This window comes from Oryzias melastigma, linkage group LG19 (genome assembly GCF_002922805.2).
Source record: "Oryzias melastigma strain HK-1 linkage group LG19, ASM292280v2, whole genome shotgun sequence".
Lineage (NCBI taxonomy): Eukaryota > Metazoa > Chordata > Actinopteri > Beloniformes > Adrianichthyidae > Oryzias > Oryzias melastigma.
In genome coordinates, this window is record NC_050530.1 from 538,861 (window position 1) to 566,140 (window position 27,280).

The window sequence follows — 27,280 nt, forward strand, 5'->3', positions numbered from 1 at the left end:
TCAGGAGGTCAAACAGGTTTTATTATTGTTTTCTTAACAAACTCAAATAAAATACATTTTCTGCTCGTCCTCGAGGAAGCTTCACACAGATGATTCCCTTCACTTTAACATAACAAAACATTTTCCCACAAATAAAATTCAGCTTTTATTTCAAACAAACTTCCAGTGAATTCAATGTTAACATTTTCCTACGAATTTCCTATAAAAATAAGTCATAAATTTAAGTAAAAAAAATAAAATTTAGTATGTTTTCATAAAACATACAGATGTTGGAATCAGCATTTTTATATCTGAATTGAACTGAGTGAAGTGGAGGTATGTCAGTGTTTACATTTCTTTTCCAGAGCGGCGTTGAGCTTCTCGGAGGCGCCGCGGCACGACGGCGGGGCTTCACGGATCCTTAAAAAAAACATCAAAGTGTTGAAGTCTTTCCTGCCGTTCAAACGTTTATTTTCCTCTGTCCTACCTGGACGTGAAGGCGAACAGCAGCGAGGCGTGATGCGGCGAGAAGACGTCCTGCTGGACGGCGTGCTCCAAACACAGGAGGTGACCTGGACTCACGCTCGCCTTCTTCACCTTTCCCTCTCCCTACACCACACCAGAGGGATTTAAACGTTAAAAGGATGTTTTTACATTAGAGTTTTCAAATATTTGATCCAGAAATCACAGCAACACAAATTACCCCAAAAAAGATCAACGAATTTATATAAATAAAAGCATTTTTACTGCAAATTTTAACACAAAAATAGATAAAAATATATTATGACATTTTGGATGAATGGATGTTCATCATTTCGTATATAAATCAGTCCAAATTTGATTCATGAAGACATTCTGTCTTAAGTTATTAAGTTAATTTCTAAATGTAAAAGTGTATCAATTTGAGAATAAAAGTTAGCTTTGAATGTGAAAACTTCCTTAAACTTATTTCTAAATGGAAATAAAAATAATAAAAAACACAAATATTTGACTAAATTGTTAAATCAGAGAAAAATAATAAATTTAATTGATTTCAACAAATAAAAAAATCAAATCAGGTAAAATGTGTGGATATTCTGCATGTAAGAATGTTGGAAATTTAGTTTTGAGCCTTTAAAAGTAGATTATCGCAGAGACTTTTTCTTTAAAGAAGAGAGAAACATTTTAATCAGATTTATTTTGATGTTTTAATCACGCAGATCAAGAACTCGTAGAATAGAAATGTTCTTCTGTTTTTGGAACAAAACTTTAGAATTGTTTGGATAAAGATCTTGAATAAGTAAATACTGTAAAATACATTTAGGTTACTGTAAAAATGTCAAATAGTTTGTCAATACTAGTAAAATGTACATATGTCAAGTAAACCAGTGTATTTGTGTGTACAGATTGTGTAATATGGATATTGCTTTAGTTTAGTTTATTTTGGTTAATTATAACTTTTACAAAACAAAATCCATTAAAAGTGTCCAGCGTGACCTTCCGTACTCGTGTACTCACTCCTGCACACTTGTGTATTCGAGGCCATGTGCGATAACTTCACACAAATGGACTCGTTTTGCGTAAAACATGAAGCGAAAATACATTTAAAACCCATGTTAAAGTCAGCCTGTATTTGTCCAACGCGGCTTTCCGTACTCATATATCTACTTCTCGTGTATGGAAGACTCTGTGGGACAACGTGGTGCAAATGGAGCAAATCACGTGAAAGAACTCACTGGAGACGCAGCTAAATTTGTCCTGCGTGGCTTTCCGTACTCGTGTCTCTACTCCTGTGAAACCCCAAACCTCCATCATGGTGTTAAATTTAAGACAGAAGTTCAATGCTCGTCCAAACCCGTAAGGGACTTTTAACCTCAACGTTTATTTAATGTTCAAGAATAATATAAATGTGAAGCTTAAAAAAAAACAAAAAAAAAAACAGATAAACTTCAAACTTCTGGACTGAAATAGAGATGTAAACCGTAACCATGGAGACCGTGAAAGACAGAGAAGCTGGCAGAACGCCGCCGACCGCCATCTGTCTGTGAGGCAGATTAACCAAAACTCCTGAGCTGATGTCACCCATCAGCAGGAGGACGAGGTCATTCGGGGTTTTTGGAAAAAGATTTGGGACGATCAAATGATAAATAAATCTGTTTATTTAAAGTCCAGCAGCTTTTTGATTTTTTTGTTTTCTCCTTAAATAACTGATTTTAAACTAATATTTTCTGTTGTAGTTGCTCATTTTTGGTTCTCATTCTGCTGTTAGAGAGAAGATGTTAGAGCGTCCTAAACCTAAATCCTCGTTACTGTGGTTAGAATTAAAACAGATAATTAACTAATTTATCTCATAAACTTGCAACCAGATCAACATGCTTTTAATCTACATTTATTTTAGCTTGTTTTACCTGTTTTAAGAACAATTTGAGGAAATAAGCTTTTAGTTTTGCTACGTTTTCTGTCTGCAAATAAGATAAACTTTATAATTTTATTTATAAATAACTTTTCTACTATGACATATCTTTTAGTTTTAACTTTTTATCACCTTTTTTCATCATTTATTGTTGTTTTCTGACGTATCATTTTTGAAGGAAAAATCTTTAAATAAAAAATAACGAAACGTTGATCCTGTAAAGAAGTCGCTCTGTTGACCCGCGTCTCCAGACCGACCTTGAGGAGTCCCATCCGGACCAGCAGCGTGGAGAGGACGCAGTACGAGTGAAGGACAGAACCGGACAGCAGCTTCTTCAGAACCTCGTCTGAGGAGCAGAACAAACACAGAACCGACGTGAGGTGAAGGATCGTTCAGCCGAACAGCGCCGTCTGACCGTCACATTACCGAACGCTTGGAGGACGGAGTTCTTCGTTTCTGGATCCTCGCCGTACAGAGAAGCGATCTGTAGAAGAACCTCAGCGGCTTGGTGGAGCTCAGAGGTTTGGACCTGAAGAAAGATTTAAAACATGTTCTCGGATAAGGATCGGATCAAATCTGATACACAGAGAATACAGTGAATCCTCACCTGTTCCTGCAGAGCCGCCTTCAGCTCTCTGAGCTTCTCCACTGACGGACATCTGAGGAAGGTCAGGAGCTCCGCCTGAGTGGAACCAGAACCACAGAACTGCACGTTATTCCACATCAAGTAAAAGTAGAAGAAGTCGGTTTATTTCAAGACCAACTCCAATGAAAATGTAGCATTTTCTCATAGTAGAGGACCAGCTGGAGCTCCTGAAGGGGCGTGGCCACGTCCATCTTACTCCTCCACTTATTCATTTTCCTCTTCCTGTTTTTGTCTAACTAGCATTTTCATTTTTGGGCTAATTTGACATTTAACTAATATTTTAGGGGCCATCAGCTTCAGCTTTTTCAGCTATCAATTTCAGCATCTTCAGTGGCCAAATTCAGCTTAAAGCATTCACACTAGTGCAGGTAATGCTAGTGTTATCACAGACAATGGAAGTGTTAATACATCCAATTTTTAGTTAGTTTAAAGCTAATGATGGTTAAGATCTGTGTTTTACATCTACTTTGGGCATGACCCAATTAGTTGATTAATCAGAAAAAATAATCTGTGATTAGTCGACTGCTAAAATAATGGTTTGTGTCAGAACTAGCACACAGTGGTAGAGTCTTGTTTAACTGTCGGCTGCAACAGGAAGTTATTTCAGTGAGTTTAGCTACAACTGTGTCTTTTCTGTGACCAACGTCAAAGAGAACCGTGTCGTCTGTAAACATCCGCACTCAGCTTGAAGTCAAACACTGGGCAAGTCATCATTAATGTAAAGACTAAATATAAGGGGGCCTAACTATGAACCCTGGGGGACTCCAGCGGGTTAGAAACTTCATGCAGACGGATCACCTGCTTCGTCTTTCCTCTTACCTGGCTCTGGGATTTTGAAGGACTGTCTTCTCTCGTTAATCCGTTTTCCTTAACGATGTCGCCATCTTCCTCGCTCTCCTCATCTGTGGCTTCATCCTCCTCACTTTCACTGTCTTCCTCCTCCTCCTCGTCAGGTTCTCCTTCATCGTCGCTGTGATGAGGAGAAACACTTCAGGTGTGTTCACAGGGGGATTTTTTGAAGGCGGAGTCTCTGCTGGGATACCTGAGCGAGGCCAGCAGGTCTCCTTTATCCACGTTCTCCATGAGGTCCCTTAGAGCCTCACAGCCGTCCTCCCCTAGACAGTTACCTGTTGGAGGAGGAACAGAATCCCTCAACTCTTCATCGTTTTACCACACGATGGACGTCTTCTATCTGGTTCTACGGTACCGTTCAGGTCCACCTTCTCCATGCTGGGTTTGTCGGCGACCGCCTGAGCCACCACCAGAGCGGCAGCCTCGGTGATCTCCCCGAACGACAGGTTCACCTCCTGCAGGAAGAGAGGAGCACAGCTGAGCGGCGTGCTGCCGACCGACCGCAGAAACCTGCCGGGACACCCACCCTCAGCGCGGGCAGCCCCTCCCTCAGGACGGCGGCCAGCGCCACGGCCCCCTCGGAGCGGACCAGACAGTCGCCGAAGTTGATGACCTGGACGTTCCTGAGGGGCCTCAGAGCCTGAGGAGGACGAGCGTCATAGACAAACGCCAAAAACCGGAGCTCACAGGGAAGATAGGGCAGACTCACGTGCGCCATGGCGAGCGCTCCTCTCTTGGTGAAGGTGTTGTCGTTCAGGTTCACCACCCGAAGCTCCGGGTTGTGTCGCATGGCTGCAGCCAGCGCCGTCACGCCGGCGTGGTTTATCCCATTCTGGGGCAGGTGGACTTCCTCCAGGCTGCCCATCGACTTATGTGAAGAAGAGCGGGAAATGTCAAAACGCTGAGAAAAACGGTTATATTTAACTATTTAAACTGAACTTTAGTCTGATTTTTACATCAACAAAAAACACTTTTACTTTGAAAAGGTATTTACTTCCTGTGACAGTAGCTCATTCAATTTTTATTTATGTATTTAAAATCAAACATTATTCTACATTTTAGAGCCATAATTACTTGAATTAAATAGCAAATCGGCGATCTCAGACGTCACAAATATTCATACTTGAATTTTCAGGAAAATATTGTCAATCTTCAAGTATTTGGATTCTCCGTACAACCTGAAATCCAAGATGCTCTCATTCTCTCCCCCAAATCATCCGAGTTGTATTTTTTTTAAGATAAAATCCAGTTTACTGCCAAAAAGGATCAACATAAACGTGATATTTTAAAGATCTCAGACAGATTTTTATTTCAGGTTTTTTACTTCCTAATAGGAATGCTGGAAGCAGAAACATCAGATTCTAAGTTCATCAAATGTTATTATTCTTTTGTCTGAATCAGGAGTGTCCAAGTGTATGCCTCGACGGACAGCGTCCTGCATGGTTTCCAAACAACCTGCCGTCGAAGCTCCTTATTGGCTAAACACACCTGATCCAGGTAATCAGCAGGAGATGGGAGGCCGGATTTGGACACCTCTGGTCTAAAGTGACCACAACTGTTGCAGTTTTTCAGCTGTTGGAGCTCAGAGTCAGAACAGAACTGGGTTTTAAAATGTCTAATGAAGTCCATTTCCAGTGGAGTGTTTTATTTTAAGAACAGAGCTCTCAAATTGAGCTAAACTCAAACTATGAAACCAGATTTAAAGCACTTCAGTTCAGCTTTTTGGAGAGAACACAATTGAAAAGAGAAACCTAGAGAGGAAAAGATGAACCTGACCTTTCCTGAGTCTGACTGGTCTTTGATTAACAGACTAATCATTAAACGGGTAGTGAGGGCACAGAAAAGGATTCTTTAGAGGGAGTTTGAACCTTGAAGGCCTTAGCCAGGGCGCTGGCTCCTTCGTTCTCCAGCCGGTTCCTCCCCGCCATGAACACCCTCAGCCTGAGCGGCGCTCCGAGGGCCGACGACTGTCTGTGACACTCGGTCAGAGCCTCCGCCAGGATCTGTTGGCAGCAGAAACATTGAAATAAAAGGTTTTTTATCCTGTAAAGGTGCGTCTCCGACTCACCTTTCCGCCGCCGATTCCCATCCCGCAGTTGTTGAGCCGCAGCTCCCTCAGCGTGTGGCAGGAGGCGCTCTTCAACAGCGGCTCGATTCCCTTCACGCCGTCCGGCCCAAAGGCGTTATCGCTCAGATCGAGCTCCGTTAGCCTGGACCCGGCACTCGTTAAGGCGGCGCCGAGCGACATCTGAGGGAGAAAAGGAATCAGAGAAACCTGAGATAAAAACAGATCAAGAACCACGACAGAAAGTGAGGATGGATCCGTGTTACCAGAGCGGTGGGGATTTCAGAGCGCAGCCTTCCAGTAAACATGTCACTCCAGTAGCATCTCTGAAAACACATTTGGAGATAGAACACAGTTGAAGTGAAGAAAAAAAGACTCTTTTTTACTTTGATCTTTACAAGAAAACCAGTGAAAACACAAACGACTCACTAATAAAGCAGAATTTACTGTACAGTCATTTAAAATGTACAAAAGTCATTTAATATTTGAGTATGTTTTTGGACAGATAACATAAAAACGAATATTTACTTATTTTAATACAATAAAATAAATAAAAAAACACAGTTTGTATGTATTTAAATACTAGAGGGTCCTCAACTTTTTATTTACTACAAGTACAGCATGTTTTTGTTTTTACACCAAACTATTTTTTTAGGAAATCCATGAAGTATCTTTGAGAATAAAACTAAATTGTTGCATATTTGTTCATGCAGACACGCAAGGAGCTTCTGTAGTGAAGAAAGAGAGGACAGTAAAGTAAAGATGAAGAATGTTTTAAGGGTTTTAATACATGTTTTCATATTGTTTTGATCTTGTTTTTCATTTTTGGGGGAGGATCTGTACATTTTGATCTTTGATATACAACTATGAAAATTATTGTTCTAATTTTTGCAGAGAATAAATGGCAAAATTAAGTACTTGGTTGAGTATTTTTGGAAAGTTTAAAGGGTTAATTGTGAAATAATATAATGAAGAAATTTCTGTAAAGAAAAGAAGCTAAAGAAAATTAAAAATTGCTACAAAATCTTTTATAAATGTAAATTATAATGGCAAAAAAAACAGCTTAAAAAGGCTATATTTTCAGCATGTGAACTACTCTTGAGATGACATTGTTTTTTTATGTTTATATACATATATATATATGAATATGTATTCTCAATTTTTTGTGATTTTTGCAATAAAAATTGCTACATTTACCACTTAGTTGAGTATTTTTGGACAGTTTCAGGTTCATTGTGAAATTATTGTGTAATATAATAACAAATATCTGTTAAAAAGAAAGAAAAAGCAGCAGCTAAGGCTGTACCCAAAAAGAAAACATTACCACAAAATAAATTACTTAAAGGTAAACTATTAGAGCCAGCTGTAAAATAGTTAAAAATACTTAAACAGGTTAAAACACTCGACCTAACTATGATATACTTTCAGCATCCTCGCTACTCTTGAGACGACACGCTCTGATACATATATACACACCTTTGTTTATGATTTTTGGGGGGATTTTTACATTTTTATATTTGATACACTATTGATCTGTGATGAATAGACACAAAATAATGTTCTCAATTATTGTGTGTGAGAAAATCTTCTACTCGGAAGCGTATTTTTAGACAGTTTCAAGTTTTCTGGTTCATTGTGAAATAATTTAGTAAAATAATGAAAAAATATATACTAAAAAAAAACTATCACCGCAAAAAAACTGTTTCATAGGTAAATTATTAGAGAACAAATGACTTTACTATAGATATTTGACTTTGCTATAGATAGAATGTAAACTCTTTCTAACTTCATTTAAAGGTTTCCTGTCTTTAAAAGCGTCTCCATCCTCCGGATGCTGCACGTCTACCTGGAGCATCTCTTTGTCCTCCAGAGCTTTGGCGATCGTCTGAGCGGCCTCCACTCCCACCGTGTTCCCCTCCAGCCGCAGAGCTCTCAGGTCGGAGAACTGCCGGATGTCCCGCACCAGCTCCACCACTGGAACACCAGAGCTCGGGTCAGCGGAGGTAACGGCCACCAGAACTCTGATTAAACCGAGAATTAAATCCCGTCTGACCTGATTCGGCGTCATCGAGCTTAAGACCCAGCCCTTTGTAGCTCAGCTCTCCATCCCCGACGTGGACCTTGGAGAGAGTCTCCGCCAGCTGAGCGATGTCCTCTGAGGCCATGTCAGCTGTGAGGAACCGGGAGAACACGAGAACATCCTCAGAGGAACACCCGAGACGAGCTGGAGAACTTTAGCTACAGTTTGAGTCCCAAAAACTAGCAAACAATCACCAGCAACACATGTAAACAACAAAACTACTAAGCTAACACCAAACTGAAAGTATCAACAAAAATGACGCTAGCGGTTTAGCTCCACAGGTGCTAATCTGACGTCACTGATCAAACTGAACCGGCTAGTTAAGATCGATCACTTTTACATTTTAAAAACGACTAATAAACATTGGTGGTGAAAGAACAAACCTGAAGTTTTCCTCTTTGCGCCTCTTTGTAAAGTTTCCCCCGGCACGCGCGGCTCTTTGGGTCTCCTTCGCGCCGGGTGCTCAACCGTGTGACGTCACCAGCCCCGGTTTCCTTCCTCCTCCTCTTTCTTCTTCTTACTTTCACTCAGTGGTGGTTGGAAAACAACTGAGAGGTGAAATATCCCCACCTGCTGGCTGAAAAGGGAATAACAGCAGAACTTGCTCGTATATATATTTTTGATCAGGCTGTTTCTTTACGTTTAAACCATAGGCTTAATATATAAACCCACAAAAACATTAATGTTTAAAGTATAATTCTTTACTTTACAGCTGTTTTGTTTGTTTTTTTTTGGTCGAATAATTAACTTGATAAGAGCTTTCTTTAAGTTTGACACTGCATTTGAGTGAAAGGTAAAATTATGTTTAAAGAAGAGGAAAGGTAACCCCCTAAAACACACACACACACACGATATACATCAAAGAAAACAGCACATTATACTTAAATCACATTCTAAAACAACATTTGCTTTAGGAAGGGAAGTAGCAAGAATAATAGAGAGAAGAAACATTAACAATGTGTTGAGTTGAGAGCCAAAGTATTTTAACAGATTTTTTATTTGTGCTGTCAGATATGCGGCAATTTTTAATAGCTGATTTTTTTTATAGAACAAAGAGGTTTTATTGCTCAATTTATTTAACAAAAAAATGTGGTTAATATGATCAGGAAAATATTTAAACAAATGTGCAGACATCTCATTATCATTATCAACAAACCTAAAAGGTCTATTTCAATTTTTTAAGTTAAAATAAATAAATAAAAATAAGGATAATAATAATGATTATTTTTATAATCCTTATTATTACTTATTTTATCTTAAAAAAACTTAGACCATTTATGTTTGATAATAATAATAATAATTACTGTTATTATTATTATTATTAAGGTATTATTATTATTAATAAAAATGATGATTATTGTTAATATTATATAATTATTATGATTATAATTTACAGATCAGCTGAGATGTCCTCACCTTTTTAAGCGTTTTTGCTGCCATCTGGTGGCCATCCTTGTCAGAGAAACTTGTTGCGGTCAGCATTAGCTAAAACAGCAAGTAGCTTCGTTAGCCAGACAGACAGTAGAGTCTGTAGCTGAAACTCGTGCTCCCGTCTACTCACGAATGACGCGGACACTCAACTTACAAGCATGTGTTGATTACAGACCGATAGTTAGCTAGTTAGTCTCCCCGGTCTCGGTCGTCAACGCTCCGCGAAGCTATCACCGTTCTGAAGAGCGCAGTAACTTAACTCCCGGGTGAGTGGCCAAAGGGTTTAACTGTTAGCTTAAATTCTACCCAGTCAACTAAGTTACCCCAGTTGCTAGTTAAGCCGGGTAATGTGTACAACAAAGCCCAACATTTCCGCTTCCAAACTGAACGACCGTGACTCAAATAAAATCAAATAAAAGCTAAAGGCCGGTCGTACTTAGCCGAGTTAGTTATTAGCATTTAGCCTAAATTAGCATGTAGCCTAAACATGCTAGCTCAAGACAGGTAAACTCAGGTAGCGTTAAAAACATTGGCGCGATTAGCAGCTAACCCGGTGTCAACTTTTGGGAATCTTATTTAAATGTTTTTAATGTTGTCATTTGCCACTTAATGACGTTAAATTACTAGCTTTAGCTAACATTATCAATATTTACCGTGTCATTTCTGTCGTTTGGAACGTGTGATTTACAGAAAAATTAAACTATCTACAAGTATTTTGTCTCATCATGTTTTTCTACTTCTAAGGAGAATACAATTAATAAAATGTCTTCGTATTACTGTCTTTATTGTTGAGTTTAACCAGTTGTTACTTTTTTAAATGAATCATCATCGTTTAGTCTCAATGGTGAAGACTTTAGGACTTATTTTCCTCTGGAATTTTGACTAAGTGGCTTCAAATGGGAAACTCTTTAATTCAAGTCTTGTCCCTCAGATGATGGATCCTGATCGGCAGAAGCGAAGAGAGGAGATTCAGAGGGCCATGAGCTTCATTCAGTAAGACTAAAATCATATCATAACGTCTTCGAGTATTTTGTTTAGGATAAAAACTGAAAGAATTCCAATTTTCTGCCCGACAGGTCTTCGTTGCCTTTCCCAGAACCAGAGAGCTACGAGGTTTGTGTCACAGTTTTTGCTCATTCACTTCCTCAAAATAAAACGGAAGGGAAAAAGAAAGAAAAGTTCAAAGTGTTGTTTGATTTATGCCATAAACCATCTTTTAAATCCCAACTTTCTTACACAAAAACAGTAGAAGAATCATGTGAACAGTTTGTTTACAGTTGTCTGTTTTTATTCCCTTTCAGAACTTTCTGACCCAGCTGGTGTGTAACCTGCTTGACGAAGGGAATTGTTGTTTTCGGGACGGGGACTGGCGCCAGGCGTCTCAACAGTACGGAGAGGGGATCAGCGTCAGCCGCTACGCGCAGACCGAGGCTCTCATCATCCCGCATGAGCTGCTGGAGAGCCTCTACGTTAACAGGGCTGCTGCCTTCTACCAGATGGTGAGGAGAAATCCACGCACAGGATCATGTCCACAGTCGATATGTGTACATTTCTGATCATATATTTAAACCAAATCCACCGCAATCTTTGACTGTTTCTTTGTTTTTAATTTTAAAATTTACCATAACAACTTCTCAAAGTTTATAGAAAATGACGTGTTTAGTCTGGATTCAGTTTTCTGCTGAAACACGTTTTATTAGTATTTGTGTGATTTGAACAGGAGAGAAAACCAATCACCAGACAGATTTCTCTAAGGAAACACAGAGATATAGTTTGAGATTATATTACGTTAGATTCCACTCTTTAGGGTTTAAGTTAAAGCTTTAAATCTGAATTTAAATGTAATGTTTGAAGATGGGAGACTGAGAACAACAAAGACCAAACCAGCCAACACTAAGAAATGTTGGCATAAGTGATCAAAACGGGATTCCTGACTCAGATTTCTGCTGAGAGAAAATTAGCCGTTAACACGAAAGCATAAAAGCTTCTGTTTTTACAAACACTTTGATGTTTAACGTCTCTGAATCGATGTTTTCCTTTTTCTGACACAGAACATGACGATGCTGCTTAATCATTTTATTAATTACACCTGAACAGGTGTAAACAGACACTGTCCCTTTAATTATAAAATGGATTGTTTAGTTTCAGAAATTATCCAGACTTTGCTGTAGTTTGTATTGGCTAAGGCTGTAGTTATGGTCTTTTTGCACTGATGTTGTAGTTTTATGATGCTGTAGTTTGTCAATTTGTTCACCGATGTTGTAGTTTGTGACCCGTCTTCTGTGACACTGTAGTTTATGTCCTTTGATTGCAGAAGTTGTAGTTTGTTGACGCTGTAGCTTCTATTGGCTAATACTGCAGCATATAGTCTGTATGTTTTGACGCTGTAGTTTGTGGCCTGTGCTTGGCAAAGTTGTAGTTTGTTGGTGCTGTGGATTGTGGTCAGTATTAGCCCAGGTTTTAGTTTTGTGACACTGTAGTTTGTATTAGCTAATGCTGTAGTTTTTGGTTTGTTTTAGCTGAGGTTTTAGTTTTGTGATGTTGTAGTCTGTATTGGCTAAATCTGTAGTTTCACTACACTCTGTTGTTTTGTAATGCTGTAGTTTGTGGGCTGTGTGTGGTGACCTGATTTTTGTGACGCTGTAGTTTGTTTCCTGTGTTTAAAGAGGCTGTAGTTTGTTATCTGTTTGCCAAAGTTGTAGTTTAGTGACACTTTAGTTTTTATCGGCTAAATCTGTAGTTTGTGGCGTGTTTGCACCTCGTTAGCGCCTGTATTTACTGATGCTGTTGTGGCCTGTGTTTAGTTACGTTGTAGTTTGTGGCTTGCGTTTCCTGCCGGTGGAGTTTTTGGCCTTTTTTAAAAATTACTGCATCAATAAAAATAAACCTATTGTTATTTTTTGCTGATGAGAACACCCAGGCGTGTCGAGGCTCCACATGAAGTATAATGGTGCATTCTAACCTCTTAGCTTGTATTAAGTTAAAAAGTTAGATTGAAGTCAATAATAATGTCAGTCATTTTTGGTTTGTAACTTTATAAACAGGATCTTTTGAAGATATTTTTCTTTCAAATCTGTGGTTGATCTGACAACAAAACAGTTATTTCTGATTTGTTTTTGCACCAAATCATTAGAAGCAAATTTTAATATTTTTGTTTACATTTTTTGTTTAAATTTATATTTAAGAGGTTCGAAGTGTCCTTCAGGTTTAAAGGGCTCCAACATGGAGTATGTGGTTTGTTTTCCTCCAGAGGGAGTTTGAGCGTGGAGTCCAGGACTGCGACAGCGCTCTGTGTGTGTCGGAGGGCAGCCGCCGCGCTTTGTACCGCAGAGCCCTCTGCCTCCGGGAGCTGGGCCGCCTCAGGGAGGCCTACGAGTGTGGGACCAAGTGTCTCCTCACAGCACCGCAGGTATGTACAAAAGTCTGTTTATACGCAATAGTCTGATAGTGATACGTGTCAGTTCTGTCCCTATGAACCATTAGGGTTTATTTTTATTTATCTGATGCATTTATCAGTAAAGTGTAGTGACACACATGCATGAGTGTCACTCTTTGGACTCCTGGTTTTGTGGAAAAACATGCAAAAAAACTGGTTCTAACAGTGATATCGTCCAGAAATAAATGCTCCAGGAGGGTAAATTCTGTTTATCTTGACAGAAGTTGCAGATCAATGTTTAGCTTTATGTTCTGCTTTCATGACTCTCGTTCAGGATAGACAGGTTGTTGACCTGGCTCAGGACCTGGCCAACAAACTGGGCTTGAAGGTGCGAAAAGCGTACGTCAGCTCTCAGACGGAGTCGGCGTCCACAGACGGAGACGGCCATGGGGAGACGTCGCCTCAAACAGGAGAAGTTGGTGCTTTTGTCTCATCAAAACTCTTGATATGAAACGAATATATTTGCTGATGCAGGTTTTGTTCTCCACTAGATGGCGTCCAATGGACTCGAGTCGCTGAGTGACATCGGACAAAGTATGGAACCAGGCCTGCCATGATTAGTCGACTGATCGACTATTAAAACAGTCTGCAACTAATTCAATATTCAATTAGTCGTTACTTTATATTATATGGAGTCAGAGTGGCTAATTTAGGTTTTTTTGGGTAATTTGGAGTTTTGCTACTTTAGCTACTTTTCCGCTACATGCTAGCTATTTTGGCTAACTTTGACTATTTGTGAGTTTAGCTAATATTTCAGATGCATGCTAGCTGTTTGGACTAATTTAGGCTTTTTTCCCATTTTTTTTGGGCTAATTTAGCATTTAACTAATATATTAGCTGGCCATCAGTTTCAGCTATTAGCTTCTGAGATTTTGGTATCAACTTGAGTATTTTTTAGCTTCTTTAGCTATCAGTATCTTTAGCAGCCAAATTCAGCTTACAGCGTTCACACTAGCATTATTGCATGTAATGCTATTTATCTAGTTTTTATTTAGCTTAAACCTAATTATGGTTAAGATTTGTGCTTTACAACTAGTTTGCATATGACCTGATTAGTCGAGTAATCTGAAAAAATAATCGGCGATTATTCGACTATTAAGATAATCGTTTGTGGCAGCTCTATAAGGACCACATCCTCTGCTGACCGCCTCATTCCTGCATGTTTCTCACCTTGCTCCTTCTCTGGTCTCAGCTGATCTGTCCAGTGCTCAGTGCATCCCCGCCCCTTTGGCCACGCCCATCCCGGTGAGTGACGACCCGGCGACGGCGGTGGTGACGTCGTGCTCGGAGCTGCCGGAGAGCCCCAGCAGCCAGATCCTGCCGCCGATGCCGTACTCGGTCCCGGTGTCGGAGCACATGGAGGAGTGCGGCAGCACGATCCTGAAGGACGGGCTGGACATTCTGGAGTCCATTCCCAAGAAAGTCAGCGAGGTGAGACGAGGCGCCGGGAAGCAGGAACGCCGGAATCGAGTGTCCCGTTTCTGACCTCGTCTTCTGCTCTCGCCCAGAATCCAGTTCAAGGTGCTATCCCCACCAACCTGCCCAACACGGCCGTCGGCCTCCGGCCTCCGTACTCGCCCAGCCTTCCGGCCCCGTCGCCCCAGCTGCCCCCCGCCTTCTTCAGCTCCTCCATCAGCGACATGCCTCCTCTGGAGTCTTACCCATCTGTGTGTGACCAGAGCTCCACCCAGGCGCAGGACGCTCTGGGAAGCTTCTCCACCGGGAGTCCGGACGGAGACGGGAAGGGAGTGGCTGCTGGCGGGCTGGACTCCCTGTCCGAGTACACTCTCCCTGGTGGGTGGAGCCGGCTTTTATAACGTCAAAGAAACACGGGTTTAGATTGTTAGCAGTTTTTATGATGTTCCGGACTGTGAGAATCATAATAATTAAAGCGTGTGTGAAATTTGGCGATTTTTGCACTATTTGGTGTAAAGAAAACTCATGTAACAGCATGCGACCAGCTAAAGTCTACAACCACAACCGAAGTTTCGTTAACATCAGGAAGAAGCTGACGTCCTGGATCTTTACCCTAAAATATTCTTTTGTTTTATTTTACAATCTATCGCCTCTTAATGACTCGAGCATCATTTGGGAAAAAGGTTTAAATTAAAAGTTGTTAAACTTTGAGCTGCATTAGTGCAGCGAGCTCACAAAAGTGGCGTTACTCTGTTCCTCTCACTTTTTTATTGTAAAATATTTGGTAAAAGCATGAATCCTTGACTTAAGCTGAACAAAATGATATTTCATACCACATAAAGATATTAGAAGTGGATGTTTGGTAACAAAAACCTTGGTTGCTATGGAAATTTAAAAAAATACTTTTGCCAATTCCTCTAAAAAGGACATAAACATGTTCGTCACCCCCAACTGAGCAAAAATTTAAATGGTTGCTATGGAGATGAAACCAACAAAAGAGCTGCCATTTTGAAATAAAGTGTTGGGGGGTGGGAGTTCCTGACCATTCTGGCAGAGGCAGAAGTCAGTGAGGGGTTGTTAAAGTGAATCAAAAAAAGATTGTAAATTTGAAAAAAAAAAAGTTTTTTAAATTTGAAGAAATATTGAAAACTACGGAAGCCGATTGTTTTCTTGTGATAATGAGATGATGGATCTCATTATCACGAGAAAATGGTCAAAAAACAACAAAGATGCAGGCTGTTTTAAACCAATATAAATAATTTAAAAAGTATTTCCTCATCCATTTTTGGGTCCGGAGGCTGCAGGAGCCTGTCCTGACTATTGTTGGGTGAAGGAATTACTTCAATTAACCAATTAAGTATTTCCTTCAATTTACCCTTTTTTCAAATTTTCTTTGTTTATTTCAAGTCTTACAATGTGTACTTTTGAGTCTAAAACTAAAATTTTCCGTATTTTTCCAAATTTAAAACCTGTTTTTTCATTCACTTCCAGCAGATCTAACACTATAGAAAAAGTGGTTTTGACTGGAACTGTTTCCATGTGTTTTCTACCGTTTTCTGTCTGCAGGAGGAAGAGTGTGTCACAGCTTCATCCCTGGGATGGGCAACCACAGTTCTACTGCTGCTGTGAGGAAGACCCGCGTTTGCAAACATTTAGTTCTGACTCTGCACAGAATTGACTCCATCTGCTCCATCATCTCTTCTTCAGAACGGTCCAGGAGGAACAAACCTCTCTCTGCTCTCCAGGAATCCTCTGGCAGCAACGCACGAGTTTCGGCAGGCGTGTCACGCCTGTTACAGCCGAATAGGTTCGATTCCATTCCTTTAGGTTACAATTGGTTCCTTTGGAAGACTTCCTTTTATATTTAATGACTGTTTTTCCTTACTTTTTAAATTGATCTACAAATTAAAATGTTTTTTCCTGCTTTTCCTCTGAGGTCCACGAGTGATGGACTACAAATACCAGCCAGAAGCAGCACATCGATGCAAAAGAGACGTATTGCTGTGCCGTCTCAAGAACTCAGATGATCCCACCTGGAAGAGAATCCGTCCCCGGCCCGCACGGAACAACTTCCTGGGCGCCTTTGTTCTCTGTAAAGGTTTGTCTGAAGCTGAGAAGATGCAGCCGAGACACAAATCTAGTCATAATTTTCATCTCCTAACAAGCTTCTGCTCTTCACACCTCACAGAAGTACAAGAACGTCAGGAGTGCCAGTACGGGGAGAACTGCACGTTTGCGTACTGTCAGGAGGAGATCGACGTGTGGACGCAGGAGAGGAAGGGCGCCCTGAGCCGAGAGCTGCTCTTCGACCCTCTGGGCAGCACGGAGAGGCGGGCGCTCAGCGTCACGCGGCTGCTGCAGCTGCACATGGGCATGTTCATGTTCCTCTGTGAGGTGAGAGCCTCCCACCGCCGCAGAGAAACCTTAGAGAAACGGAGGAAAACCTTGACATGTGTTTTTCCTGCAGGAGTGTTTCGACAGTAAACCTCGGATCATCAGCAAACGGAGCAAAGAAAATTTAGCCGTCTGTTCAAACCTCACGGCGCGACACCTGTTTGATGATAACAAGTGAGTCCAGTTCCAGTAGTTCTCAAATGTCTTCTTCCCACAGCAGACTCAAAAAATTATGACATCACATAGCATCGAAAAATAAATCGGGCCGAAATCTCTTATGGAGCCCAACAAATAAAAAATTACAAATAAAACCAAAACACACATCTCGGGGATAACTGAGGAAAGTTTTTTAGTATTATGGGATGGCCACAGGGCCTACGGCTCGGCAGCTAATTTGGGATAAAATGTTAAATTTGTTGAATATTACAGTTTTACAAAGTATGGGGAAAAAGCAACCTTTTGTTTGAGAGATTTGTACATAATTTCACACACATGCCCCAACATTAAATCTACAACCACAACCAAGGTTACGTTGACCTTTGACCTTGAAAAGAGGCTGCCATCTTGAATTTTCAAGAAAAGCTTGCACATTTTTTACCGGAATACTGTGAACATTTTAGGACATGAATCGTTGGCTCATGCTGAACGAACCGATATGTCACACGATATGACCATATAAGGAATGTGGGTGTGAACAACAAAAAAATCTCTGTTGCTAAGGAAATCCAAAATTTGACTTTTGTAGATTCTTCTAAAAATTTGTGGAAATGTTTGTCACCCCTAGACAATCAAAAATTAAAATGGTTGTTATGGAGATAAACCAACAGAAAGGCCGCCATCTTGAAAAAAGTTTTTTTAATGAATTTATCACATGACTGACTAATGAAGTGAACTATGCTGTTTTGGTACAATGTCAATATTATTTATTTATCTTTTAAAAAGCATATCAACAGCAGTGGTCCCCAACCTTTTCTAGGAAACAGACAATTTAACACATGCTACAAGACTAAGTCTACAACCACAACCAAAGTTACGTTGACCTTTGACCTTGAAAAGAGGCTGCCATCTTGACTTTTCAAAAATAATCACCTTTAGTATCAGCTACAAATTTAAACTCCTTAAGGATTTTGATCTACCCCCTCCTGTCTCCTCAAGCAGCACTTAGAACTTCCTCGGGTAAAATTAGTTGATTTGAAAGTCATAAATTGAGTTTGTGAGTTTGCAATGGTGGCGTTCTCATGTTGCTCTCACATTTTTTTACCGGAATATTGTAAACATTTCAGGACATGAATCGTTTGCACGAGCTGAACGAAACGATATATCACACGATATGACTATATAAGGAATGTGGACGGGATTAACAAAAAACCTCCGTTGCTAAGAAAATCCAAAAATTTACATTTACCGACTCTTCTAAAACATAGATAAAAATGTTCGTCACCCCCAGACGACCAAAAAATAAAATGGTTGCTATGGTGATAAACCAACAGAAAGGTTGCCATTTTGCAAAAAGTTTTATTTTAATGAATTTATCACTGACCTCTGAAGTGACCTTTGCTGTTTTGGAATAATTTCAATATTATTAATCTATCTTTTGAAAACCTATCAAATTATACTTTACAGCAGTAATTGCTAACCTTTATCGGGCCGCGGTCCTGTTCTGGGACCGGTCCCGGTCCGTGGCCTGATAAATATTGGAGACTGCTTCACAGACGTTACCCTGACATTGGAATACTTTGTAGATTTTTGAGTAAAACAAAACAACAAAAATATAGATTAATAGAGTGATAAAAAGGCTAATAAAGGCTGTACAAGTACATAAAAAATACACAATATGAGTTGACAACAATCGTAAAAATATGTATTTTGTTATTTATTGAGTTGAACTCAACATAAGGAGCCTAGAACAGTTTTTCTGGATCCATGCAGACCAACGTCCCCCCGTCTGTCACCAGGTGCCTGGTCCACGTGGTGAGGTCCGCCAACGTCCGCTACAGTAAGATCCGACCCCTCCACCCCCTCTGCCAGTTCGACGTCTGCCGCCACGAGGTCCGGTACGGCTGCCAGCGTGAAGACAGCTGCTCCTTCGCTCACTCCGTCATTGAGCTGAAATGCTGGGTCCTGCAGCAGGACACCGGTGCGTAGAACGGCCGTAGCAACTCTCGGTTGTCCTGAAAGAGGTGAAGATGAGAGTTTGTTTCCTGCAGGTATCACACATGAAGAGATGGTGCAGGAGTCCAAGCGACACTGGCAAAGGCTGGAGCAGAACGCTCAGAAGCAGCAGAAGGTGAGCTGCCACGTGTACGAGGGTTTATGACGTCTATGCGGCTACAGATGATGTACAAGGAAACGCTGGATGACTTCATCAAGTGGTGTATCTTATGACCTTCAGCCCATCCATATACCCCACTCCAGCAGCAGCATGTCAGCTGGGGGGCTCGGGGGAATGGGAGGTGGTTGTCCGGGTGGAGACGGCGTCGTGGCGGGAGGCGCCAACCCAGTGGGAGGAGTCGGGATGGGAATGTTGGGAGGAGGGCGAGGACGCCCTCTCAACCTGAAGATGAAGTTCGTCTGCGGTCAGTGCTGGAGGGAAGGTCAGGTCAACGAGCCCGACAAGAACCTCAAGTACTGCACGGCCAAGGCGCGACACAGGTACCGCCGTTTCACCGACGTCTCTTCACCCTCACATTTGTTGGCGTTTATTTGGCTTCACGTCTGTTTCCTCAGCTGGACGAAGGAGCGAAGGGTCTTACTGGTGAAGTCCTTTGAGAAGAAGAAGTGGGTGGTGGTTCGTCCTCTTCCCTTTTCCCGTTCTTATCCACAGCAATACGACGTAAGTTCCTGTTCTTTAGGTCAGACTTCAGTTTAGGCAGAAATGAATGTGTGTTTTTAGAGTAATAAAGGAGAGAAGAGCCGTCAGTGGAGTCCAACACGTGTTCAGATGTGTGTATGTGTGTGTCTTTAACCTGATCAAAGATCAGAACTGAACTGTGCACAAGAGCGTTTACATCCGTCACATGTTCAGTCTGAATGAATCATTTAAAAAGATTGTTTACGAACAAAATGATGATTCTTATCTCAATTTCTGTATGAAACCGACTCATGAGGAGTTTTTATTTATTTCAATCTAAATCCCAATGATGGAGGAAAAACATTCCCGCCTTTATTCAGACCAATTTATGTTTTTATACTTTTATTAGGACCGGGAATCAATTAAAAAAAAAACGAATTAATCGCAAATCTGGAAAAAACTAATGTCAATTAATCACGATTAATTTTTTTTTTAGTTACAGTTTTTGCCACTTATTATCTGCAAATAATCATAATATGAAATCATTAGCGAATGTTTATGTTTAACCCTTTGGAACCAATGGTCTAAAACTTTTTTAATTTACTTCTGTATTTTCAATTTGAAAGACTACCTGGTTGTGTACTTTGTATCATTTTAATCAGTATAACCACACTTATGTAACACAACCTTTATTTAGTCATTTTTCCATGTTGTGTTCACACACTAGACATACAATCATGCAAAAACAGAAAATTCCATCTGAAAAAAATTGATTAATTTTGCTGTGGAAACCACAAAAATGTTTAACAAACTGTTTTTAAAACACAGGATGAAAGTTTTAGGTGTAATTTTATAAAAACAACAAGAATAAAATTTGTCATCAAACTAATCAACATGTTTTTTAATGAAAATACAGAAAAAGAATCACACCAGGCTGCCCCACAAATAAGAATAGATCTTCTAATAGCTCTGCTGTCTTTTTGAGATTTTTCCTGGAATTCTGTTTTTCTTCTTTTTCCCCCTTTTTTTCATAAACTTTCTTTATTGTGCTTGTGAAAAATACTAAAACATTTTTTTGGGAGAAGTTTGATCAGCTGGATTTCAGGTTCACAGGTGGGGGGGTGTCTGTCTTCACTTGCTCGCTTTCCGCGGCGTTGGAGGCGGAAAACCGTAGAGTTTCCTTCATTTTTAGACGTTCGTTATTGTGGAAAATTCATGTAGGTCCCCATCCCAAAATAAAATAATGGTCTGTTTCCTCTTTGGATTTCTCATAGCAGACAGCTCCGTCTTGTTTTGGCTGTCCGACCTCAGAGGAAGAGTTTTGTTAGGTTAATATGTGCGACCAACAAAAACATGCAGCTTTGGACTTAAATATCCTGGTGGTGTCAAATAAATCCTTCATACCTGTGAAACCTTTCCTACTTACACTCAGTGCTCATGCACAGACCAAAATTACGTCATATTTTTCCATTTTGGTGGAACGCCCATGAATCGGTCTTTTTTTGTCGTTTTTGTGACTTTAGGTTACATTTAATTGTAGCTTAATGCAGCTAATGTGATGCTACGTTTGTAAACTTAGCTCTGGACTTTTAGGCGAGCTCACTACTTCACTTCTGGGACTTTTAACTCGTTTTCACACCACTCCATAACTCCATGACAGATCCATGTTGACACAGTGCCTCTCTTTCTGTGAACGTTTCAAAACCTGCGCTCACGTTTTCTAACCGACTGACACGCGACATGTGAATTAAACCTTGAATGAACAGTTCAGTTCTAGCGTAAATTCGTCTCTGAAGACCGCTCTAATTTTAAACATCCACCAGAGAGACATTGTAGACCCAGATCTGCAGCAGATCTTCTGGATTATCTCCATAACACTCATTAATGACAAACACACGTACTATATATAGAGTTTAACCCTGCTGTGTTTACGAGCTCACTGATCTCAGGAGGAAGGACAGATCATCATGTAAACACTTAAAAATATCATCAGCCACTTTTATTTTCTGTGGACCCAGTTTGACTGAAGCTGAGTGTCAATTTGGACATTTGTTACAAATAATAATAATAATAATATAATAATATAACTTAAGTTCCCACTCCTACACAAAGATGAGGAGCCAGAGGAGGAATCTGAGGGGTAAAGACTGATGGGAGGCACAAATCCACATGATTTCTCTGAGCTGCACTTTGCAGAAAGTTGGATCTGAATGAGTCTGATCGGATCAGAGTGTTTACATGAGGGATTTTTATTCTGATCAGGCTTTGAATCTGATTAGTTGTGTCCATGTAAACGCAGCTCCTAACATCCTTTGAGTCCGAGAAGACTCTGAACGCTGTTGCGCTCTTTGTGTCTGAACCAGATGTGCGTCCATGTGATGAAGCAGAAGAAGTGCCACTACATCGGGAACTGCTCCTTCGCTCACAGCCTGGAGGAGAGGGACGTGTGGACGTACATGAAGAACAACAACCGTAAGATCAGCCGCTCGCCAGCGTTTTCTGCTCAACAAGCGTGAAGGAAAAAAGACTAAAGTGGAGCTTTTCCATTGATCATCAACAATCCTGAATGATTAGTCATTTCATTTGTTGAATTTAATGTAAATGAACATGAGTGTGATGATTCTGAAGGAGTCCTCCGTAAGATAAAAAATTACCAAAATGAATCAAAGTAAAAATCATTAAATGAACTAATTAAGAACAAAAATATCAACAAAAAATGCATAAAATTACTAAAGGTAGTAAATACATCAAAATTAAATAAAACTTGTAAAATAAAATAAGAACATAGCAGCTACTGAGCATCAAAATCCATTTTGAAAAGGTAGTTTATGTTTAAAACTGTTCAGGTCTGATATCGTGCAGCTTTGGAGGAATATTGTTCCATTACTGTCCTCCAGCCTGAGAAAAATGTCTTTCAAAATAAAATACGCCCAGTGTCAAATAAAATAAAGTCTGTAAATTAACCTTTTTCCATCATTTTACTCAGTTATAAACCTAAACATAGATGACAAAACTTAGCAAACAAAATATGATTAAAAGTACAAACATGATGTTAAAAGCATTTTTTAGCTACAAAGAGAAAAAAAGGAGCCGCATGGTCTGCCTCTACACTGCCCCTGCTGGCTGAACTGCAAACAACACGTGTGATGAAAGAGTTTATTTTATCACAATTTTGTTTAAATTTGTGGATAAAACTGAACAGTGAAAGAGGACTGAATATCCCTTCATCAAATCATCATTTATTGTATTTTATTTACAGATTAAAAGACTTTCAGTTTGAGTTTTAGGTACAAATACATTTTTATTTAGTTTTTTTAAGTTGTTTATGATTAAAACTTATTTATTAAATGAATTGTGGACTTAAATGAATTAAAAAAATAAAATTAATAAAATAAAAAAATAATTTTTGTTAGTGAAATTCTGGAGCCTTTCGGCTCCAAACGGACCACAGCTGTGAATAAAGTTGTAAATCTTTGCTCCTCTCTGGCTGCAGTGAGAGACATGCAGCAGATGTACGAGCTCTGGCTGCAGCTCACCAATCAGAGCAGACGAGCAGACACCTCCGCCGTGAGCCCGCCCCCAGACGACAAGCAGGTGACCATCACGGCAGATTACACAGACAGCCTGGTGAGTGTTGGAGGGATTCTGACGGACGTTCTACTGACCTGCGCCGACCTTAAACGGTGTTTGTCCCTACAGGTGAGTCGGCATTTGTCGGACAGCGACCACCTCTGATGCAAACGCCTGCGGTCGCCGAGCTCCGCCTTCTGCAGCTGTGGACCCACCTGAACACATTCACACAAACACAAACCCCACAGGCACTAGCATCACGACGTTGTCTCTCGTTGCTACAACCGCGGTTTGGCTCCGAAACAATCAGTCAGCGTTCCCCGATGGTCCGAACGTGTCCACCAGGGGGAGCCCTCGCTTCCGTTTCCTTCCAACAAAGCTTCCTTAAGCACTGGGGAGGGCGCGCGGGTCGCTGCCCTCAAATTGGCGTTTCAAAACGAAGCTCTCAAACTTCAGATGTGTGTGTGCAGCAAAGACAAGCTTTTCTTTAATTAAAAAAAACGATTAACTGGAGAGGATGTGGGCGGACACGCCCCCCTCTGAGCTCACAACCAAATCCTTTCCTGGAGTTTAACGAGGTTTAACTTTGTTAGAAGTTTTTTTTTTGTTCTGTTTCAAGGAGAGTCACGCCTCCTTGTTTTATCGTCTACCATATTGGTGGAAAATGTTGAATGTAACGCCTGCCTGGGCCTTCCAAACCAGGAGAATAGTGCAGGTGGATGACATTTCAGTTAGTCCCGCCCCCTTTTGCTTCGAATTGCAGCCAGTAGTGAGTCAGTCAGGAGAAAACGTTTTTATGAACTGGATGAACGATCCTTTGGGCGAAAGCTGTGAAAAAAAAAAGTTATAAGTTAACCCTTTAACACCAGAGCTTTATGATTTGTTGTAACTTTTCGACCGTTAACGCGATAATTTTTAGTAGATAGTGAATGAGAAAAGCGGCATGAGCTGCTAGAGTTATCGTGTTAACTTATTTATCTAACTTTTCATCTAAACCAAATTCAGGAATCAGTTCTGGTCATCAGCTGTGAAAATATCTGTTTTTTGTGAGCAAATGTTTCATTTATCCCCCTTTTGAGCCCCAGAATGTCACAGGAATAAAGATCTTCACATTTATTTGACTTTCTCTGTCCTCTTTTTTTTTTTCTTCTTTTTATAAAACTTCTCATCTAAACCAAGTTCATGAATCAGTTTCGGTCATCAGCAGTGAAACTCGCCAGTTTTTCTGAGCAAATGTTTCGTTTTATCCCCCTTTTGAGCCCCAACCATCACAGGAGTAAAGATCTCCATTTGAGTTTTCTGTTCTTCTTTTTCTATCAAACTTATCCAAGTCAAGTTTAGGAATCAGTTCTGGTCATTAGCGGTGAAAAGATCAGTTTTTTCCGTAACTAATGTTTTTTTTTTTTTTTTAAATTCCCCGTTTTTATCCCCCTTTTGAACCCCGGGCCATCACATGTATTTGAATCCAGAACTTTTCTGTCCTCCTTTTTTCTACCAAACTTCTTATCTAAACCAAGCTCACGCCGCTTTTCTCCTTCACAATCTGCACGAGTTATCGTGTTAACGGTCGAAAAGTTACACTACATTAAAAAGTTTGTGTTTAAGCGTCATCATTGACGCCTCAGATGTTAAAGGGTTTTAAAAAACTGTTCAAATGGCTGAAAATATGACGTCACGTTCTGGTCCGCTTTTGTTCTCGTTATAAATAAAGTTAGCGCGCTAGCTGGAGACGATTCCCGCCGTGCCTAAATATACACAACATTAAAAAAAAAAGTGAACACACACACACAGAAGCAGGCAGGACCGCCCCACCGTCCCCCTTCCTGCCTTCGACCCGGACAGTGTCTATATGCACACATATATTATTCATACAGATAATATACATACTAATATTAATGATAACTTAGCAGTTAAGCTTAATAAATATAACCTGAAACTTGTATTGATTGCATAGATCTTGTTGAGGTATTGCCATATGAAATGTACTGCTGAACTAGACGACTATAGTGAGTTTTTTTTTTTTTTTTTTTTTTAATGTTCCTTCTGTTCGGGTCGCTCCAGATTTGATTCGGCGAAAACCCAAACGGGCTTTTTTTATTTTATTTTTTTATCTCTATGTTCTAATATTTTCATGTTCAGGTGAATCTGCTTCCATTTATGTTCTAAGAAAAAGGAAGGAAGCACGTCCTTTCAAAATAAAGGCACACCCGCCCAGTTTGCATTCTGGAGCGGCCCGGAAAACTAGCTTCTTTGAGGGATTGTATCACTACTGCTTCTAGAGTTATGATGAATAAGATAATGATTGCTATTCTTATTTTCTTCTATATGCTATTGATATATGTATGTAAATCGCAATCTTTATATATGTATCCATGTGCGAATATAATAATTGACAGTAAGCAGGCACCTGGGCATGTCACCTGTCCTCTACAGGTGAGGACAGGAAGTGCATACGCAGAGGCCTCTATGCTCCTGTATAGCGCCTTATTCAATATAAGATGATACATACCCTATTGTATAATCGTACCTACTATATACAGTATATGATACTTAATACCTGTTATAATATTTAGACATCTATGTAAGGTAATTTAGATAAGAGATTGTGGCCTGTCTTTTTTTTCTTTTGTGGCTGTGGTCAGAAAAAAAATGTTTTTCAGAGGAGAAGGAGCCCAAATGCTCATTTGTTTGTTTGTTTCAGTTCAAACACAGACGTTTAAGTTGTTATGATGAAACCCATGTGTTGAGGAGGGGAGTTCAGCCTTACAGTTAGGAGATGATTCAACGGTTTTGATGGGAGAACGGCCAGGAAAATGGAGGAAAGGCTCTGTGGCTGCGCCTGTCGAACGTCGGCCGACACCTTTTCACGTGGATAGAACTTCTATTGATGCTCTGCGAATATTCATTAAAAATCACTATAATAAAAATATTTATTTGGAAAGGGATTCTTATGTAAGAAGATAGTTTTATTTGAACCACAGATCGTCACAGGGGTAAAGATCTCCACATTTATTTGACTTTTTCTGTGGCCTTTTTCTATCAAACTTCTTGTCTAAACCAAGTTCAGGATTTGGTTCTAGTCATTGGTGGTGAAACGATCTGGTTTTTCTGAACAAATCCTTTATTTTTCCCCCTTTTGAGCCCCAGACCTTGAAAGGAGTAAAGATCTCCACATTTATTTTAATCCAGACTTTTCTAACCCCCTATTTATATCAAACTTCTCGTCTAAACCAAGTTCAGGAATCAGTTCTAGTCATCCGCGGTGAAAAGATCCGGTTTTTCTGAACGTATGTTTTGTTTATCCCCCTTTTGAGCCCCAGATTTTCACAGAGTAAAGATCTCCACATTTATTTGACGTTCTCTGTTGCCTTTTTTCTATCAAACTTCTCATCTAAACCAAGTTCAGGAATCGGTTCTAGTCATTGGTGGTGAAACTCTCTGGTTTTTCTGAGCAAATGCTTTATTTTCTCCCCCTTTTGAGCCACAGATCTTCAAAGGAGTAAAGATCTCCACATTTATTTGACTTTTTCTGTCCTTTTCCTATTCAACTTCTTATCAGAATCAAGTTCAGAAATCAGTTCTAGTCATCGGGGGTGAAAGGATCTGGTTTTTCTGAACAAATGTTTTGTTTTATCCCCCTTTTGATCCCCAGACCATCACAGCAGTAAAGATCTCCACATTTATTTGACTTTTTCTATCAAACTTCTTTCGTAAACCAAGTTCAGGAATCAGTTCTAGTCATCAACGGTGAAAAGATCCGGTTTTTCTGAACAAATGTTTTGTTTATCCCCCTTTTGAGCCACAGATTTTCACAGAGTAAAGATCTCTACATTTATTTGACATTTTCTGTCCTCCTTTTTCTATCAAACTTCTCATCCTAACCAAGTTTAGGAATCTGTTCAGGTCATTGGCGGTGAAACTCCAGTTTTTCTGAACAAATGTTCATGTGACAGAACGTTCTGTTTACCCCCTCAGTTCTGTTGCTTTGCAGCCATAAAACAAGCTAACCATTCATGAAGTACAAACATGCATTATTGCAAAGAAGAAATCAGATTTGGAGGAAACTGTAAAAAATAAATAAATAAATAAATAAGGCCTCTTTTTGTATCTCATTTTACATTGCAGTTTTTTTATGTTTTTTTTTTCTCTCCCTGGTTGGACGTTTATGATCACACTTGTGGACCAAATCTCTTTAAAAAAAAACATTTAATAAACTGTTTCAGAGAAA

At 40.0% G+C, this 27,280-nt stretch overlaps 2 protein-coding genes across 4 annotated transcripts; one reads left to right on the plus strand and one right to left on the minus strand.

The window, feature by feature from the left end:
• On the minus strand, window positions 1–9,659 carry rangap1b (Ran GTPase activating protein 1b). Of its 2 annotated transcripts, XM_024285833.2 has the most exons (18): window positions 9,600–9,659; window positions 9,431–9,499; window positions 8,398–8,591; window positions 7,988–8,104; window positions 7,781–7,908; window positions 6,201–6,260; window positions 5,938–6,117; window positions 5,738–5,872; window positions 4,579–4,737; window positions 4,396–4,509; window positions 4,225–4,324; window positions 4,060–4,144; window positions 3,837–3,987; window positions 2,979–3,053; window positions 2,798–2,900; window positions 2,629–2,717; window positions 467–588; window positions 1–399 (listed from the first exon to the last, which is right to left on the minus strand). In XM_024285833.2, exons 4-18 carry the CDS (start codon window positions 8,097–8,099, stop codon window positions 321–323), a joined length of 1,692 nt encoding a protein of 563 aa, XP_024141601.1. In that variant the 5' UTR covers window positions 8,100–8,104; window positions 8,398–8,591; window positions 9,431–9,499; window positions 9,600–9,659; the 3' UTR covers window positions 1–320. The 2 variants fall into 2 exon arrangements, with proteins under 2 accessions (XP_024141601.1, XP_024141602.1); XM_024285834.1 differs by lacking the exons at window positions 7,988–8,104; window positions 9,600–9,659 and having other exon boundaries at window positions 9,431–9,559.
• On the plus strand, window positions 9,578–27,280 carry zc3h7bb (zinc finger CCCH-type containing 7Bb). 2 transcript variants are annotated; one of them, XM_024285830.2, is made up of 21 exons: window positions 9,578–9,711; window positions 10,377–10,438; window positions 10,522–10,558; window positions 10,747–10,944; window positions 12,696–12,854; window positions 13,156–13,296; window positions 13,373–13,415; window positions 14,074–14,312; window positions 14,390–14,675; window positions 15,864–15,922; window positions 16,005–16,104; window positions 16,234–16,395; window positions 16,486–16,691; window positions 16,765–16,865; window positions 18,647–18,828; window positions 18,899–18,978; window positions 19,084–19,343; window positions 19,419–19,524; window positions 21,846–21,954; window positions 22,976–23,109; window positions 25,754–27,280. In XM_024285830.2, the coding sequence occupies exons 2-21, from the start codon at window positions 10,377–10,379 to the stop codon at window positions 25,823–25,825; spliced, it is 2,736 nt and encodes a 911-aa protein (XP_024141598.1). In that variant the 5' UTR covers window positions 9,578–9,711; the 3' UTR covers window positions 25,826–27,280. The 2 variants fall into 2 exon arrangements, with proteins under 2 accessions (XP_024141598.1, XP_024141599.1); XM_024285831.2 differs by lacking the exon at window positions 25,754–27,280 and adding an exon at window positions 23,182–25,558.

Bases quoted from the DNA above. Each gene is read 5' to 3' on its own strand.
- rangap1b (XM_024285833.2), bottom strand. From the start codon at position 8,099: ATGGCCTCAGAGGACATCGCTCAGCTGGCGGAGACTCTCTCCAAGGTC. The intron at 4,510-4,578 runs GTGAGTCTGCCC...CGTCCTCCTCAG, and splicing joins GAGCGCTCGCCATGGCGCAC to GCTCTGAGGCCCCTCAGGAA. The intron at 4,325-4,395 runs GTGGGTGTCCCG...CTCTTCCTGCAG, and splicing joins AGGGGCTGCCCGCGCTGAGG to GAGGTGAACCTGTCGTTCGG.
- zc3h7bb (XM_024285830.2), top strand. From the start codon at position 10,377: ATGATGGATCCTGATCGGCAGAAGCGAAGAGAGGAGATTCAGAGGGCC. The intron at 10,439-10,521 runs GTAAGACTAAAA...TCTGCCCGACAG, and splicing joins AGGGCCATGAGCTTCATTCA to GTCTTCGTTGCCTTTCCCAG. The intron at 14,313-14,389 runs GTGAGACGAGGC...GCTCTCGCCCAG, and splicing joins TTCCCAAGAAAGTCAGCGAG to AATCCAGTTCAAGGTGCTAT.